Source organism: Muscardinus avellanarius (genome assembly GCF_963383645.1).
Source record: "Muscardinus avellanarius genome assembly, chromosome: 2".
Lineage (NCBI taxonomy): Eukaryota > Metazoa > Chordata > Mammalia > Rodentia > Gliridae > Muscardinus > Muscardinus avellanarius.
In genome coordinates, this window is record NC_137787.1 from 8,880,580 (window position 1) to 8,899,357 (window position 18,778).

The 18,778-nt window shown below is 44.6% G+C and overlaps 1 protein-coding gene across 2 annotated transcripts in view; it reads right to left on the reverse strand.

The window, feature by feature from the left end:
• Positions 1-1,485: 1,485 nt before the first annotated feature.
• PSMD1 (proteasome 26S subunit, non-ATPase 1) overlaps positions 1,486-18,778 on the reverse strand; it is a gene marked incomplete at both ends in the record, with an annotated part of 94,576 nt that continues 77,283 nt past the window's right edge. Inside the window, 5 exons of one of the 2 annotated variants that reach the window (XM_080690008.1) lie at positions 1,486-1,632; positions 11,276-11,422; positions 11,951-12,037; positions 15,622-15,714; positions 17,441-17,610. In XM_080690008.1, the coding sequence (XP_080546134.1) occupies positions 1,486-1,632; positions 11,276-11,422; positions 11,951-12,037; positions 15,622-15,714; positions 17,441-17,610 (644 nt within the window). The remainder of the gene's footprint in view (positions 1,633-11,275; positions 11,423-11,950; positions 12,038-15,621; positions 15,715-17,440; positions 17,611-18,778) is intronic. The other variant, XM_080690009.1, reaches the window with a different exon arrangement.

Genomic DNA, 18,778 nt, shown 5'->3' on the forward strand with positions numbered 1-18,778 from the left:
GGTGGTATACACCTGTAATTTCAGAACTTGGGAGGCTGGGACACGAGGGTCGCAGGTTTGCGCCAGCCTCAGGAACTTAGTGGGGACTTCTACAGCTTAGTGAGACCCTGTTTCAAAATTAAAAATTAAATAGGTGTAGCCCAGAGGTAGAATGTACCAAGTTCAATTACCAAACCACAAAACAAAAACCAAAAAAAGACTGAGAGAATAAACAGTGACAATCTCAAGCAATTAGATTATTCCAATCATTGGATCTAAAGACCCCCCTTCAACACTTGTTAGAACACTGGCATAAAAATCATCGTTTTCAATAGCACAAGGCTTTGTGTTTGGTCTAATTTACTCCAAAGTCCCAACAGGCTACGTAAGTAGCAGGGCTTATGTCATTAGATGTTTAATAGCTCCACCACATGAATGAATTTGAAGGCTTTTGTGTCCAAAGCATGGCTAAGCAGAGGGAGAGAGGAAGCAGTGAGAAGGCTCTATCTGCGCCACTCAGGAGGAGAGCTATGGGCCATGCCAGTCTACAGCTGCGGCCGAGCCACGACAAGGAGCTGCCATCAGAACGCACAACGCCACCACTAAGCAAAGCGCGCAGTTCAGCTGACTACTTCCCTTTTTTTGGTATTGGGGATCGAGCCCAGGAGCGTTCTAGCTCTGCGCTACACCCTCAGCCCTATGCTACTTTCTTTTTCTTTTTGTGGGTCTGGGGATGGAACCCAGGAGCATTTGACCTCTGAGCTACACCCCCTGCCCTATTTTTTTTTTATTCTTTATTTTGAAACAGGGTCTCACTAAATTGCGGAAGGCCTCAGTAAATAGCTAAGGCTGTCCGCGAACCGCGATCTTCCGGTTTCAGCCTCCTGAATGCTGGGATTACATGCGTGCGCCACCACACCCGGCCACTCTTTATTTTTTGAAGCAGGGGCTCACTAAGTTGCAGAGAGCCTCACAAGTTGTTGAAGCTGGCTGCAAACCTGCGATCCTCCTCTCTCAGCCTCTCAAGTACTGGGATTAGAAGCGTGCGCCACCATGCCAGTTTTACATTGACTATTTTCTGAGGAGACTTTTAAAAAAGGGGCTCTTGATTTTGTCCTTTTGGACTGGGGATCGAACCCAGGGCCGTGCACTTGCCGGGCAAGTGCTTTGCCACTGAGCCACATCCCAGCCCTGAGGAGACTTTCTGAATGGCAAAGGACTGAGAAGAGTTACATCCTGGAGCACTTCTCTATCTCCTCATGAGCCTAAAAGACAGTGCACATCAGCCGCTTTGAGGAGCACTGGTAGAGCACTGGAGGAAAGAAGAAAGAAAAAGGTTGCATATGTAGAAAGGGGTGGGAGAGGGGAGGTGTTAATACTGGTGAGGTCAGCAGAGACAGCACAGGAGGAGGGAAAGCGAGGCGCTGTGCGCGCGGCGCCTGTGAGGCCCGGACCAAGAAGCTGCCCACAATCGCATGCACTTCTGCCGACACTCACCTCTGGTCCCTAGTCGTCGATGTACTCAAAGGGCTCCGGGGGCTCTGGCTCTTGTTCCTCCTCCTCAATTTTCGGGCCGTGCGCTGCCACAGGTTCCACGAGCTCTTCGATGTCTTCGCTGGTGTCCTTGAGAATGATGATGCCGCCAATGGAGAGCTGCGAACACACGGCGAGCAAAGCAGCGTAAGCCCCACGCACACCCTGCAGGATGCTGCGGGTCTAGAGCGCGCTGGTTACACGGCACCTTAAACTGATGATGAAGGGGCTCGACACCACGGTAAAGGCACTTGGCCCACACGGAGCTGTGAGGACCTAACCGGTGGCTGGTGGCGCCACGTGATGCTGCTCCATCTGAACGCGGCATTCATTTTAACAGTATGACTGCCCAGCCACAATTCGGTCACCAGCCCCGTCTGACTGCAGGCAGCATGCTCACAGTTCTAATACGGCATTCTCAGGAGAGTGGTCTTGGGCCAGTAGCATCATTTGATCCCCTGGGGGTTGTTAAAAATGTGAAAAAGTAGGGCACATAGACGCACGCCTGTAATCCCTGAAACTCAGAAGGCTGAAGCAGGATGATCAAAAATTTGAAGCCAGTGGGTGGTGGCGAACGCTTGAAATCCCAGTACTTGGGAGGCTGAGGCAGGAAGATCTCACAGGTTTGAAGCCAGCCTCAGCTACTTAGTGAGGCTCTCAGCATCTTAATGAGACCCTGCTTCCGATAAAATATAAAAATAGGTCTGGGAGTATATGTAGCCCAGAGGTAGAAACCCCTGGGTTAAAAAAAAAATGAGGCCAAACAACAATTCAGTGAGACCCTGCCTTAAGATAAAACTTTATTTATGTGTACATACTGGGGATTAAACCTAAGGGTTTTCTACCTTAAAGCTACACCCTCAGCTTATTTATTTTTTTCTTTTGAAACAGCGTCTTGCTAGGTTGCTGAGGCTGGTCTCGAACCTGCAATCTTCCGGTCTCAGCCTCTCAAATGTAGAGATTATAGGCGTGTACTATGCATGGATTTCAAGACCAAAAAACAAACAAACAAACAAACAAACAAAAACACAACAACAACAACAACAAAATTCAAAACAACAACAAAAAACCCCTTTTTTCTTTTTAGTACTGGGGATTCTACCTCCAAGCTATACCCCTAGTCCAATTTTATTTTTAATTGGAAACAGAGTCTACCAAGGTTACTGAGAGCCTTGCTAAGTTGCTAAGGCTAGCTTTGAACCTGTGATCTTCCTGTCAAGACAAATTTTCTTTTCTTTCTTTCTTTCTTTCTTTCTTTCTTTCTTTCTTTCTTTCTTTCTTTCTTTTTTTGAACTCAGGGGCATTCTACCTCCAAGCTACACTCCAGCCCTATTTTTTTCTTTTTAAAATTTTATTTCATTTTTTGCGGGTCTGGGGATGGAACCCAGGGACATTTGACCTCCAAGCCTCATCCCCTGCCCTATTTTTTTTATTCCTTATTTTGAAAAAGGGTCTCACTAAGTTGTGGAGGGCCTAAGTAGCTGAGGCTGTCCGGGAACCGCAATCCTCTGGTCTCAGCCTCACAAATGCTGGGATTCCAAGCTGGGATTCCCAGCTTTTAACAGAGCTGGGGGTGCAGCTTGGAGGTAGAATGCCCCGGGTTAAATCCCTAGTATCATACACTCACAAAATAAAAGGAAAAAACCAGTGGGGACCCAGTCCCTAGAGTCTACACACACACGACCCTGGATCTACAGATTCTGCATTTTAACAATCCCAGTTGTAACATTTAGACATTCAAGTGTGAGAAGTACCCTCGTTTAATTACACTGTACTAAGCTGTTTTGGTGGTGCATGTCTGTAATCACACACGGGAGGCTGAGATCAGAGAATCACAGGTTCAAGGCAGCTTTAGCAACTTGTGTGTCCCTATTTCAAAATAAAATTAGCAGGGTGTGGTGACGCACCCTTGTAATCTCAACACGTCAGAGGCTGAGACAGGAGGATCGCGGCGTTCACAGCCAGCCTCAGATACTCAGTGAGGCCCCCACAACTTAGTGAGATCCTGTTTCAAAATAGTTAAAGCCAGGTGTGGTGGGTGCACACTTGAAATACCAGCATTCAGAAAGCTGAGAAAGGAGGACCATGGTTTGTGGACGGCTTCAGCTAGTGAGGTCCTTTGCAACTCAGTGGGGCACTGTTTCAAAATAAATGAATGAATGAAAAATAGGGCTGGGGGTATAGCTTGGAGGTAGAATGCCCCTGTGTTCTATCCCTAGTAACACACACACACACATACACACACGCACACACTGTGACATGGCCACAGAATCTTGGACACACAATCTTTAAGTGAAGAGCCTATTTTCAGCAGGGTGTAGTGTCTCACTCTTGTAATCCTAGTACTTGGGAGTTTGAGAGGAGGATTATATGTTCATAGCCAGACTCAGCAACTTGGTGAGGCCCTCTGCGATTTAGTGCAACCCAGTTTCACAACAGAAAATAATACAGATCTGGAGATATAGCTCAGAGGTAGAATGCCCCTGAATTCAACCCCAGTACACACACACACACACACACACACACACACACATACCCTACCCATTTTCCCCAGCAATTCCAAAATGATGGAAAATTTAAATATCACCAAGAACTGAGTATTTTTTTAACCTGCAAATCCTTGTGATTCAAGTCAGTGCAAAAACCCAGACAGGAGACAAAAGTCAAGTAGACTGCAGCAGCCATTCCATGAAGGCCCCTGTGCAGCGTATAGCAGAAGGGAATGCAAACATCACACGTCCACCATCTCTGCGGTGCTAATCTTGCCCCGCTTGCTTGCCCGTGTCACAGGCAATGAATGCTGCTCTCTGTAATTAAGCCAGTCAACAGTGCAGGGCCCATCTGGAAAAGCATATTTCTACCAAAGCACATTACTGGGAAGGAAAAGAAGCCTAAGTGCATTAGGCACATGATTTATGTATGTATAAGCCTTTCTGCAGTTGACCCTAATCTGATTTGTTTAGTCATCAAGACTCTGCCCTGCCAACATATAAAACTGCTGTGCCTTCATGAATTTCTAACCTATTACCTTTCTCTCAAAACACACACCACACATAATGATCAGTAATTTTCTGCCTTAAAAAAATCTACCTTTCAGCTGGGCATGGTGGCACATGCTTGTAATCCCAGCATTTGGGAGGCTGAGAGGAGGATCATGGTTCGTGGCCAGCCTTAGCTACTTAGTAAGGCCCTTGCAGCTCGGCGAGACCCTGTTTCAAAATAAATAATAAAATATAGGACTGCAGTGTCACTCAGAGATAGAATGGCCCTGGGTTCCATCCCCAGCACCGCAAAACAAACAACAAGAACAAACAAACAAACAAACAAACAAACAAACAAACAGAACTGCCTTTCTTGATGGAATGATGGTGCATACCTGTAATTTCAGCTACTTAGTAGGTGGGGGCAGGAGAATCCCAAATTTGAGGCCAACTTGGGCAATTTCCCAAGGATTTGTCTCAAATTAAAAATTAAAAAAGGGCTGAGATAGCCAGCACAGTGGTAGAGCACTAAGTATGCTTAGTGTGCTAGAGGCTCTGGCTTCCATTCTAAAACCATAAGAAAAAAGTCCCCTCTCTACAGTTCTCACTAAACCCGGCGAGTTTTGGTACACTGCCATCATTTTCATTTCTAAGCATTCTCTAACTTTCCATTTTTCTTTTTTCCATGTGGTACTGTGACTTGAACCCAGAGACATTTTATCTCTGAGCTACACGCCCAGACCAATTTTATTTAAAAACAGGGTTTCACTAAGTTGATGAGACTCTCACAACTTGCAATCCTCCTGTCTCAGCCTCCTGAGTACTTAGGATTACACGTGTGCGCCCTCACACCCGGCTTCCATGTTTCTTAAAAGTGTATTGATGCCGGGCGTGGGGACGCACGCTTGTAATCCCCACGCTTGGGAGGCCGAGACAGGAGGATCGCGCAGGTTTGAAGTCAGCCTCAGCTGGCTTAAGAGACTGTTTCCAAATAAAATATAAAATAGGTGTGGGAGTGTAGCCCGGAGGTAGAAAGCCCCTGGGTTCCATCCCCAGTACCACCACCACCAAAAAAAAAAAAAAAAAAAAGTGTTGAGCTGGGCGCAGTGGCACACACCTGTATTCCCAGTACCTCAGAAACAGAGACAAGAGGATCACAGGTTCATAGCCAATCTCAGCAACCTTGAGAGCCCCTTCACAATTTAGTGAGACCTGTTTCAAAATAAAAAATAAAACAGGGCTGGAATTGTAGCTCAGAGGTAGAAGGACCCTGAATTCAAGCCCCAGTAAGACACACACTGAAAACAAAAGTGTGTTGCTTTGTTTCCAAATATTTGTGATTTCTCCAAACTTTGTTATTGACGGCTGTTTTTTGGTATTTGGGACTGAACCCAGGAACACTCTACCTCTGAGTGACACCTCCAGCCCCTTTTATTTTGACACAGGATCTTGCTAAATTGCTGAGGCTTTTCTCGAATATGTAATCCTCCTGTCTCAATCTTTTTTTTTTTTTTCAGGTCTGGGGATAGAACCCAGGGGCATTCAACCTCCGAGCTACACCCCCTGCCCTATTTTTTTATTCTTTTTATTTTTTATTTTTTTTTGGTGGTACTGGGGTTCCTGGAAGCCCTTCTACCTCCGGACTACACTCCCAGACCTATTTTATATTTTTATTTAGAAACAGGGTCTCCTAAGCCAGCGCGCGCGGCTGGCTTCGAACCTGCGCGATCCTCCTGTCTCCGCCTCCCAAGCGCGGGGATTACAAGCGTGCGCCACCACGCCCGGCTTATTCTTTTTATTTTGAAACCAGGTCTCACTGAGTTGCAGAGGGCCTCACTAAGTAGCTGAGGCTGTCCGCGAACCGCAATCCTCTGGTCTCAGCCTCCCGAATGCTGGGATTACAAGCGTGCGCCACCAGGCCGGCTCTGTCTCAATTTTGAATGCTATTTTCATTCAATTGTGGCCAGAGAGCTTACGCTATACGATTTTTTTTTTTTTTTTTGGTACTGGAAATAGAATCCAAGGGCCTTCTACCTCTGGGCTACACAATCAGCTCTATTTTTATTTTTATTTGGAGAAAAGATCTTGCTAAGTTGCCTAGAGCCTCGCTATGTCCCTTAGGCTGGTCTTGAACCTGTGATCTTTTAGTCTCAGCCTCCCAAGTACTGGGATTACAGATGTGTGCCACCATGCCCAGCACTTTATGTGATTTTAATCCCTTTAAGTTTATTAAGACTTAATTTATGGCCTAATACATGCTCTATCCTGAAGAACGTTCTATGTTTACTTGAAAAAAATATATACTCTGTTCTTGCTGGATAGGCTGCCCTATAAACTTACTAAATCTAGTTGGCTTAAAATGTTATTTAAATCTTCTATTTTTAATCCTCTGCAATTACTGAAAGTGGAATACTAAAATCTCCAACTATTATTGTTGAATCATTTTACCATTATAAAATATTTCTCTTTCCCTCTAGAGAAGGCTCTAGTTCATTCTGTGATGTGAGCATACGCTGGCCTCGCTCTTCTTTGGCTGTCATGGCAGGCCTCTCCCATCCTCTGCTTTCCATCTGTCTCCAAGTCTAAAGCCTGCTCTTCAAGAGGCCAGAGCTTGACCATTTTTTTGGGTGGTGCTGGGGATGGAACCCAGGGGCGTTCTACCTCCAAGCTACACCCCCAGCCCTATGTTGTTTTTATTTTGAAACAAAGTCTCGCTAGGTTGACGCCCTCTACTTGCTGAGGCTGTTCTAAACGTGTAACCCTGCTGTCTCAGTACTGGTAGTACAGGTCTGAGCCACCATGCCTGGCTTAGCTTCATCATTTAAAACATCAGTTTGGTCAAGCTATGTCTTTTTTTGGCGGGGGTGGGGGAGTACTGGGGCCAGAACCCAGGGGCACTTCCCCCGGGCCCCTATATTTTATCCTATATTTTAAAACAGGGTCTCACTGGGTTGCAAAGGGCCTCACTAAGTAGTAGCTGAGACTGTTCTTGAATACTGATCCTCCTGTCTCAGCCTCCTAAATGCTGGGATTACAAGTGTGAACCACCATGCCCAGCTCAATCTATTTTTTTTTTTTTTTTTGGTGATACTGGGGGTGGAACCCACGTGCTTTTCTCCCTCCGGGCTACACTCCCAGACCTATTTTATACTTTATTTGGAAACAGGGCCTCACTAAGTTGCTGAGAGCCTCACTCAGTAGCTGGCTTTGAGCCTGCGCGATCCTCCTGTCTCAGCCTCCCAAGCGCTGGGATTACAAACATGCGCCACCACGCCCGGCTCAATCTACGTTTTTTAACTGCAATGTTTAATCCATTTATATTTCATGTATTTAATAAGTATAATTTATGCCTGTTTAATCCACTTATATTTCATGTATTCAATAAGTATAACTTATGCCTGTCATTGTGCTGTTTATCTTCTTTTCTGGCACTGGGAATCCAAACCAGGGCGCTCTACCTCTGAAGTCTACCCTCAGCCCCACTTTGTTTTTTGTTCTGAAACAAGGTCTTGCCGCACCTTAGTCTGTCCTCCGACCTTGATCCTCCTGTCTCAGCCTCCCAGGTACTAGGATTATAGGCTTGTGCCAGCACAACTGGCTTGGTATTTGTTTTCTATGTGACTTTTATCTTTTTGTTTCTCGATTCTTCCTTTTTTTGGTTTTAAATATAGATTTTCTAGTATATTACTTCCCTTGCTCCTTTTATTTTATATTTTTGAGTTATTTTCTTAGGTTGACTTATAACTAACATCTTGTCAGGCATAGTGGCACCTGCCTTTTAATCCTAGTACTTGGGAGGCTGAGACAGAAGGACTGCAGGTTCACAGCCAGGCTCAGCAACCTAGTGAGACACTTAGAAACTTAGTGAGACCTTAGTGGTTTCAAAATAAAAAATAAAATAGGGCTGGAGATACAACTTGGGAGGTAAAATGCTCCTAGAATTAATCCCCAGTACTTAAAAAATAAGTGAACAAAAACTCCCTAAACAAAAAATCTAACCAGATAACTTGACTAATATCAATTTAATTTTAATAGTGTACAAAAACTTTGTTTCTAGATACTGTTTCCCCTACTCCTCTGTGCTATTATAAAACAAAGTACACCCGCATACATTATTTACACATCACCACCCATTAATTAATTAATTAATTCATGCATTACTGGGGTGGAACCCAGGGGCATTCTACCTCTCAGCTACACCCCCAGCCCTATTTTTTATTCTTTATTTTGAAACAGGGTCTCACTGAGTTGTGAAAGGCCTCTCTAAGCAACTGAGGCTGTCTGTGAGCCTGCTTGGATTACAAGTGTGCACCACCAAGCCCAGCTTATCTGAAGATATCTTAATTTCTCAATTTTATTTTTCCAGCCACTGGGGCTGGAACCCAGGGGCATTCTACTTCTGAGCTACACTCCCAGCCCTATATTTTTAATTCATTATTTTTAAATGGTCTCACTGAGTTGCAAAGGGCCTAAGTAGTAGCTGAGGCTGTCTGCGAATGGTGATCCTCCTGTCTCAGCCTCCCCAAAGCTGGGATTACAAGCATGAGATACCATACCTGGCTTAACTTCTCAATTTTTGAACTTAACTTCTCAATTTTTTAATGACAGTTTTTCTGGATACAGAATTATTGTGTGAGTCTCCCCCCCCCCCAGGACTTTGAATATTAAAGATACTTTGTAAGCCAGATGTGGTGGCCCACACTTATAATCCCAGTATTGAGGTGGCCAGCCCCAGAAACTTAATGAAGCCTTCAGCAATTTAGTGAGATCTTGTTTTAAAAAATCAGGTCTGGGGATATAGCTCCAGAGGTGGAATGATATTGGCTCCCTTCCTACTGCCATAAAACCAACCAAACAAAAATCTACTTTTCACTGTGTGCGATAGGCTGCTTCTCTGTCAACACTCTGCTACGATGTGTGCAGTGGCCCGCTGAGTTTATCGCACTTAGAACCAGCTGAGCTTCTTGGATGTGTGAGTCAGGACATCTCCAGTGATAACTTCTTCGGGTGCCCTCCGCCCGCGTCTGCCTTTTCCCTCTGGGCTCCCAGTCAGTGTGGGCAGTCACTGCAGCGACCCGCGGCCTGCGGCTCTGTGCACTTCGCCTTATCCTTTTTGGTCTTTCCTCAGACTGGATCATCTCAGCTGACCTATCTTCAAATTGGGTCATTCTTTCCTCCACACGTGCAAATCTGCTGTTAAGCCTCTCTAGGAAATTTTTCATTAGAGTTACTGTACTTTTCAACCCCAGAAATTCTCTTTAAATTTATAATTTCCAGCCGGGCGTGGTGGCGCACGCTTGTAATCCCCACGCTTGGGAGATGGAGACAGGAGGATCACGCTGGTTCGAAGCCAGCGCGCTGGCTTAAGAGACCCTGTTTCCAAAAATAAAATAGGTCTGGGAGTGTAGCCCAGAGGTAGAATGGCTTCCAGGAACCCCAGTACCACCCCCCCCAAAAAAAATATATATATGTAATATAATTTCCATTTCTTTACTGATATAAAACATCACTCTCATAGATTCCTTTATTTCTTTAGACATAGTTCCTTTAGTTCTTTAGAGCTGTGTGTGATGGCTCACACTTGTAATCCCAGTACTTGGGAAGCTGAGACAGGAGGATTGTGTAGGTTTGAAGCCAGCCTTGGCTACTAACCGAGGCTCTCAGCAACTCAGTGAGACCCTGTTTCCAAATAAATAAAAAATAAGCTGGGCGTGGTGGCTCACATTTGTAATCCCAGCACTAGGGAGGCTGAGACCGGAGGATTGCAGTTCATGGACAGCCTCAGCTACTTAGTGAGGCCCTCAGCAACTCAGTGAGACCCGGTTTCAAAATAAAGAATAAAAAAATAGGGTTGGGGGTGTAGCTCAGAGGTATAATGCCAGTGGGTTCCATCCCCAGTAACACCAAAAAAAAAAAAAAAAAAAAAAAAAAAAAAAAAAAAAAGTTGATTTAGTTTGCTTATTAAGTTCAGTGTCTAGGGTTACTCAGGAATAGTTTTTATTTTTTATTACTGGGCCTTACTTGTTTTTTCACATGTCTTATAAACTTTCATTAAAAACTGAACTTTTAGCTGGGCCCAGTGACACACACCTGTAATTCCAGTACTTGGGAGGCTGAGACAGAAGGATCACAGGTTTGAGGATAGCTTTAGCAACTTAGCTGACTCTATTCCAAAGCAGAAAATGGGCTGTGAGTATAACTCAGGTGGAATGCCCCTGGGTTCAATCCTGAGTACCAAAACAAAAAAATAAACCTGGGCATTTTATTTTATGGTACTGGAGATAGAACCCAGGGGTATTCTACCTCTGAGCTACGCTCCCAGCTTGATTTTACTTATTTTGAAACAGGGTCTCACTAAGTTGCTACAGCTGATCTGGAACCTGCAGTCCTACTGTCTCAGCCTCCCAAGTTCTGGATATTATAGGCATGTGCCACTGTACCTGGCAAAACCTGAACATTCAATAGCACCATGTAATAACTCTGGAAATGATAGATTCTCCTTCCAACACAGGGCTTGCCAATATGTCTGGCTCTACAGTTAATGTTCATACTCACCATGCTATATTAGGAACTTATACGGCAGGACTATGGTAGAAGAGGGGGGAGTATATGTGGTTTTACACAGAAAAAAGATGTATCCTCTAAAATACATTGAGACAGAAGGAAATATCCTCTTTTTTGCCGAGAGGAAGCACTACTGGCTTTGAGATTCATCCTTCTTTATCAATGCTCCGCTGTCACACAGGTCAGTACCCACCCAGCCGAGGGCCACGATAACTCACGGGTTTGAAAGGCTGGTATCTGCACGTCTCGGGCATGGTGAGAACCTTGAGCTGGGCGGGCATAGCTCGGGCCGGGTTATCCAACAGCTGGAAGTTTGGCTCAGGTTCTTTTTTCTTCTCTTTTTCTTCCTTTTTCTCTGCTTCATCCTAAGGGGGAAAAGCAACTCAATAAAGTTCATTTCTTTTCCATATCACTGAGCCACTACTGGGGGCAGAAGGTAGTGCGGATATAATGGAGTGCAACTAAAGTGACACCAGACTCACACGAGGGAGAGTCACTGTGCTGGTGGGTGAGGATGGTATTTGGTTTGAAAGGATGAGGTTTTTGTACTGGCAGAAAACAGAAAAAGAGGGTCTATGTAGCCCAATGCTAACTGCTTGCCTGAAAGGGCTTTTCTTTCCTACCATCACTTCCTTGCTGAAAGCCGTATTCTGTCTTTCAAAACCTACTTTGTCATTTTCCCTAGAAACTCGTTCCTGATTTGAACTCGATTCTTCCTACAAATGGGTATGATTCCTAGAGTATCTTTCAAATAGAATTTGAGCCTATATGCTCGAAACAGGACAATGATCTGAAAGAAGCCAAGAATAATATTATACTATTCTTGTAAGGAAGACTCTGGACTAGAAAAACAAGCTACAATCAACGCAGGTGACCACCAAGGTTATACCTACCACTTCCATTTTCTCCTCTTCCTTTTTTTCTTTTTCTTTTTCCTTCTTTTTAGCCTTGGCAGTAATAGATAATACAGCAGTGGAAACCTAGAGAAAGTGAACAGGGTAAACGGTTGTAATTTCTTACCTATATATAAACATATTAGCCTAAAGAGAACTCACCCTTATAATACTCTCCTGTTATTGGCAGTTAAGTATTATAATGAAAAACATAATAAGAGAATAAACGGGAAAAGCAAGAGCGCGTTTATTTCCATCAGTTACCACCGACGACATCAGTGCATCTCGAGCTCCTGGACTGTCAAGAATAGAACTCTCATCTTTCCTAATCTGTAGCATATCCTGGATATGAATTTCATATTACATATTTCTGAGACGGTGATTTGGGAGCTATGCCTTTCTTGCTTTACAGGGAAAGCACCTGAAAACAAAAACTTCCTTTTGTCCTGGTCAGAGAGGCATCTTTATGACCAGACACCTTGTAACGGCGATGACCGAGTGGGAGAGTGCTTCGCCTGCAAATGTCTTCCTTGATGTCTCACTGAAATGGTGAAACAGGAACTCTGAAGAACCAGCCAATTTGCTGTAAAAGTTGACGCTGATTCGAGCCGGGCGTGGTGCCCACACTTGCAATCCCTGTGGCTTGGGAGGTGGAAACAGGAGGATTGCGCAGGTTCCAAGCCAGCTGTGCTGGCTTAAGAGACCTTGTTTCCAAGTAAAAAAGTACAAAAATAGGTCTGGGAGTGTAGCCGGAGTAGAAGGGCTCCCAGGAAACCCAGTACCTCAAAAAAAAAGTTGACTGCTTCAGACCCAAGAGGCCGAAACACAGTGGATGAAACAAGACGTTGTTGTCAAAGGCTATTCATCATACGCTGCCTCAAATTTGGCCAATTATATAATTATCTGTATTTACAAATTTATAGCAAATAATCAACAAATGACTAGAAAACACTCTGAAAGGAAGAGCCATTTTCCTATATATAAGGTGTTATAAAAGGATAATTCTGCCAAGTCAAACTTCATGGGCAAGTGCAGCCCACATGTCCGCATATACTGCTGGGAGGAGTATAATGTGGCGACATCCATTTCAAAAGGCAAATTAGTTTAATACTTATAAACATGCATTACTTTTGACCAAGCAATTCCACATATAAGAGTCTAACTTATAGAATTACTTGCACAAGTCTTTCATTCTAGCAGTGACAAATTAGAAATAATCTTAGCTTTAGTGAGATCCTGTTTCAAAAATAAAGAATTAGCTTGATTAGCTTGGAGGTAGAATGCCCCTGGGTTCAATCCCTAGCACTGCAACAAAACAAAACAAAACCTTAAATGTATATCAGAGAAAAAACAAGCACATACAAAAAGGTGTTGCTCTGAAGCTTTGAGGAAAAGTGAAATCCATGTACAGCAAAAAGATTAAAGACCATTAAAGCGAAACAACAGTGAGATGTAGAACCGCAAGTAGAGAATGAGCCCATGTGTGGTAAAAAAAAAAAAAATACTGGCATGCAGAGAAAATCTTCCAATAAAAACAGTTTTTACTAAGCCGGGCGTGGTGGCACACGCTTATAATCCCCGCGTTTGGGAGGTAGAGACAGGAGGATCGCGCAGGTTTGAAGCCAGCCGTGCTGGTTTAAGAGACCATTTCCAAAAAATAAAAAAGTATAAAATAGGTCTGGGAGTGTAGCCTGGAGGTAGAAGGGCTTCCATGAACCCCAGTACCACCACCACCACCACCACCACCACCACCACAAAAAAAAAAAAAAAAAAGTTTTTACTTTAAAACCTGGCGTGGTGGTGCACACTTGTAATCCCAGCATTTGGGAGGTTGAGACCAGAGGATTAAGATTCAAGGACAGCCTCAGCTACTTAGTGAGGCCCTCTGTAACTCAGTGAAACCCGGTTTCAAAATAAAGAATAAAAAATAGGTAGGGCTGGGGGTGTAGCTTGGAGGTCGAATGCCCCTGGGTTCTATCCCCAGATCTGCAAAAAAAAAAAAAAAAGTTTTTACTTTATATTTTTGTGTGACATTAGATGTGTGTGTGTGTGTGTGTGTGTGTGTGTGTGTACTGGGGATTGAACCCAATGGCATTTGACCTTTGAGCTACACACCTAGCCCTAGCCCTATTTTTTATTCTTTATTTTGAAACAGAGTTTATGTTGCAGGGGAGGAGGCTCACTAAATAGCTGAGGCTGACCACAAACTTCGATCCTCCTGTTTCAACCTCCCAAGTATTGGGATTACAAGCATGAGCCAGCCAGCTTGTGATATTAGATTTTACCATGTTTCTTTTCTTTTTTTGTGGCACTTGGGGGTGGAACCCAGAGGCTTTCTATCTGGGCTACAGCCCAGCCCTATTTTATATTTTATTTGGAAACGGTCTCACTAAGTTGCTGAGAGCCTCACTAAGTAGCTGAGGTTGGCTTCGAACCTGTACGATCCTCCTGTCTCAGCCTCCTAAGCGTGGGGATTACAAGCGTGCGCCACCATGCCTGGCTCCATGTTTCTTTTAAAATACAAAGAATCTAGCCGGGCGTGGTGGTGCACGCTTGTAATCCCCGGGCTTGGGAGGTGGAGACAGGAGGATCGCACAGGTTTGAAGCCAGCCGCGCTGGCTTAAGAGACCCTGTTTCCAAATAAAAAGTAAAAAAATAGGTCTGGTCTGGGAGTGTAGCCCAGAGGTAGAAGGGTTTTCAGGAACCCCAGTAAAACACACACACACACACACACACACACACACACACACACACACCCACCCACCCAAAAAAACAAAAAAACAAAGCATCTTCAAAAAATCAACTTGGAGCCGGGCGTGGTGGCGCACGCTTGTAATCCCCGCGCTTGGGAGGCGGAGACAGGAGGATCGCGCAGGTTCGAAGCCAGCCGCGCTGGCATAAGAGACCCTGTTTCAAAAATATAAAATAGGTCTGGGAGTGTAGTCCGAAGGTAGAAGGGCTTCCAGGAACCCCAGTACCACCAAAAAAAAAAAAAATGCCGGGCGTGGTGGCGCACGCTTGTAATCCCCGCGCTTGGGAGGCAGAGACAGGAGGATCGCGCAGGTTCGAAGCCAGCCGCGCGCGCTGGCTTAGGAGACCCTGTTTCCAAATAGAAATGTAGAAATGGGTCTGGGAGTGTAGCCCGGAGGTAGAAGGGCTTCCAGGAACCCCAGTACCACCAAAAAAAAAAAAAAAAAAAAAATCAACTTGGCCGGCATGGTGGCGCATGCCTGTAATACTAGTACTTGGAAGGTTGAGATAGGAGGATTGAAGGTTTGAGACCAGCCTCATCAACTTAGCGAAACTCTTGGCAAGCTAGTAAGACTCTGTTTCAAAACAAAAAAGTAAAGAGGGCTAGGGGTGTAGCTCAGATCAGAGGTAGAACGCCCCCGGGTTTAAATCCCAGTGCCACCCAGCCAGGCACTGTGACACATGTCTGTACAATTCCAGCCCTTGGGAGGCTGAGACAGGAAGATTGCAGGTTTGAGGCCAGCTTTAGCAATTTAGCCTAATCTGTTTCAAAATAAAAAATATAAAATGGATGGGGGTGTAGCTTGGAGGCAGAGTGCTCCCAAGTTTCATCCCTAGTACTAAAGAATAAAACAACCCACTGAAACACTCCGTAGCTCCTTTACATGAACAGATGATGCTCAAAAGAACAAAGAACCCACCTTTTCCTTTTCCTTTTCTTTCGGTACTTCCAGAGGAGCCGGATATGCAAATGTGGACGGCTTACAGTTTGATTTATACTGGACTTTTGGCATCTGAAGGAAAAAAATAAAACCACCTTTTTGCTTCTCCACTAAAATAATATCAAGATTGAAGTTTTCTCCATTTTTAATGGGGTGAAAGAGCATTAGTTTCTATGCAGGCTAAAACGTTCAATTACAGAAGTAGTCAATGTCTCACTTCGCTCTGAAAGGTGACTCTTATTGACGTAGTTTTTAGGTGCATTCCAGAATGACCTGCGACTCTATCTGTGCGTGAAGCTCTGTGCCTCTGAACAGGTGCCCTTATCTTCCCTTCCTCACACCCACCTGCTTCCAGGGCTTAAGTCCTGCTCACCGTGGAAGCACCGGATCACCTGTTTCGTCCTTTGCAAAGGTACCTGATTACCTACGTGTACATCAAACTTCCATGAACCGAAGGCATCCAAGTGTGTACAGTTTCCACACCATATAATTATGCCTTATAAAGTCTCATTTAGGCCTAATGGAAAGTCAGCTTCATATGATTTCCTGAGCAGATGTAGAGTTCTCTAGCCTGCATTTTCTCTATGTACCTAATCTGCATCAATGGGCAGTGGTAATGAGCACCGTATCTGCTAGTACAAGGAATTTTATCTTCTCTCCTACTTTCATTGTAAAGAATGAAAGCAGAGATCATAAAATTGTTTGGCAAAAGATAAAAGCTCCCTAGATATTACGCAGGATGTTTGACTGCAATATTAAAAATTAAGGATTGGGGAACCAAAATATTCTGAGAGATAAAAATGCTGAGTACTGACAAATGCATGCAGTTTCAACACCGAAACCCTCAACGCAGGACAACTGGCTGTACAACTGTGGTGAGAAAGAAATCAATATGAAGAAATGCTCAATCTGCCCATATTTGAGCTAAAATTTTCCACTCTGAAGATTTAAGAGAACATTTTAACAACAGTAATGACCAGATGTAAAAGCTATTTAGAGGTCAAGAAGCATTTGACCTTTAAAAGAGAACAAGAAGATGAATCATCAGGTCACAAGACTGAGAAAGACCTAAGCACAAACCCATTATGAATACGATTACAGCCGGCGTGCGCGCCTGTAATCTCAGTACTTGGGAAGCGGAGACAGGACAATTGTAGGTTCCAGGCCAGCTTCAGTGACTTAGTGAGAACTTTAAAAAAGGGGGGGGCTGGGCGTGGTGGCGCACGCTTGAAATCCTAGCATTTGGGAGGCAGAGACAGGATGGTTCAAATAGCCTCAGCTACTTAGTGAGGCGCTTTGCAACTCAGTGAGACCCTGTTTTGAAATAAAGAATAAAAAACAGGGCTGGAGGTGTAGCTCAGAGGTAGAATGCCCCTGGGTTCCATCCCCAGTACTGGGGAAAAAGGGGAGGGGGGCGGGCATCTAGTTGAAAGACAGAATGCCTACTCAGTTTTCAGTACCAAAAACAAAAAAAACAAAAAAAACCCCCAAAACCAAAACAAAACCCCAAATATACATAAAAAACTTTGTTACTCAGGAGTCCATAAAGCTTCTTCCTATCATGTATGAAGCCCCGTCTCTTACCATCCCCCTCAACTGCTTTACTCAAGACTACAGTTAATAAGGCCACCCGAGTCAACCCTCCACGGACGCCTCCACGACGAGGCGACGGGGCTCAGCCTGCAGGGACACGCGCCAGTGCGGAGATGCTAACTCATCCTTCAGACTTCTCAGGAACGCTGAGTGGGTGGTGACCGCACACAGGGCACTCCTCACTGCCCGGGGCTCACGCGCTTACCTTCAGGTCCTTGTTCAGGCCAATGACGCAGGTAGGGGTATACGCCAACGACAGGAAGTGTGAAAGAGGAAACCAGAACCAGAACTGGGTGAAGACAAGGACGCCGACCACAGAAGGCATATGAGTGTGTCCAGTCCTGGACTGTAAGGAGATGGTGACGTTATGACCACCTGCCGGAGAAAACAGAACCGTGAAGGCAATCCTGGAGGGCAGTAATATCCCCGAGTACTTCAGTAAGGAAGAATCTGGTGATCAATGCACAGCTCATAAATCCAACATGGAGTCCGTGGACTTAATTAGCTACGAGGTTCTCCAAACTTGGAAGTAGTATACTTTAACTGGACTCAGGTAAATCTAAAACTTATACACAGCTGGCTGTGGTGACACATGCTTATAATACCAGTATACCTGGGAGGCTGAGATAGGAGGATCGTGTGGGTTCGAGGCCAGCCTCAGCTACTTAATGAGGCTATGGCAACTTACTTGAGATTCTGTTTCCAAAGAAAATATAAAAAAGGTCTGGGAGTATAGCCCGGAGGTAGAAGGACCCTGGGTTCCATCCCCAGTACCCCCCCCACACACCAATTTATAGGCAAGTATTTGTTTATAGTACTAGGGATTTAATTCAGAAGCATTCTGCCTGAGCTACATCTTTGGCCCCTTTAAAAAAATTTTTTTAAGACAAGGTCTCACTAAATTGCCCAGGCTGGTCTTGAATGCACCCAGCAGGCAGGTGTCTAAAAAAAAATTAAACCTGACAGTTTCAAAATGGTGATGCTAAATTAAATACTAATCTATATTATACATTGGCTTTTTTTTGGCGATACTGGGAATAGAACCCAGGAGCACTGCACCTACGAGCTACACCCCCAGACTTATTTTTTGGTCTTTTTAGCTTTTGAAACAGGATCTCACTAAGCTGTGAAGGGCCTCGTTAAGTAGCTGAGGCTGTCAGTGAATGCAGAGGAAGAAGCTTGAAAGCCAGGGGACTACAGCAGAGACCTGAGGGATCTCTACTGCGCCCTTGGAAGGCCAGGATCCCAGAGGCTCGCGGGGCTGCAATGCCTGTAGGACAGGCAGGCACACGCGAGAAGAGAAGGGACTGTGCGGTGCGGCTGAGGGAAACTAGAAGAGATGTGTCCTGATTAAAGCAGACAGTCTACCTCTGAGCAATGCCTCCTGCCCTATTTTCTTTTTTCTTTCTTTTCTTTCTTTCTTTTTTTTTTTGGTGGTACTGAGGTTCCTGGAAGCCCTTCTACCTCCGGGCTACACTCCCAGACCTACTTTATACATTTTTAAATTTGGAAACAGGGTCTCTTAAGCCAGCGTGGCTGGCTT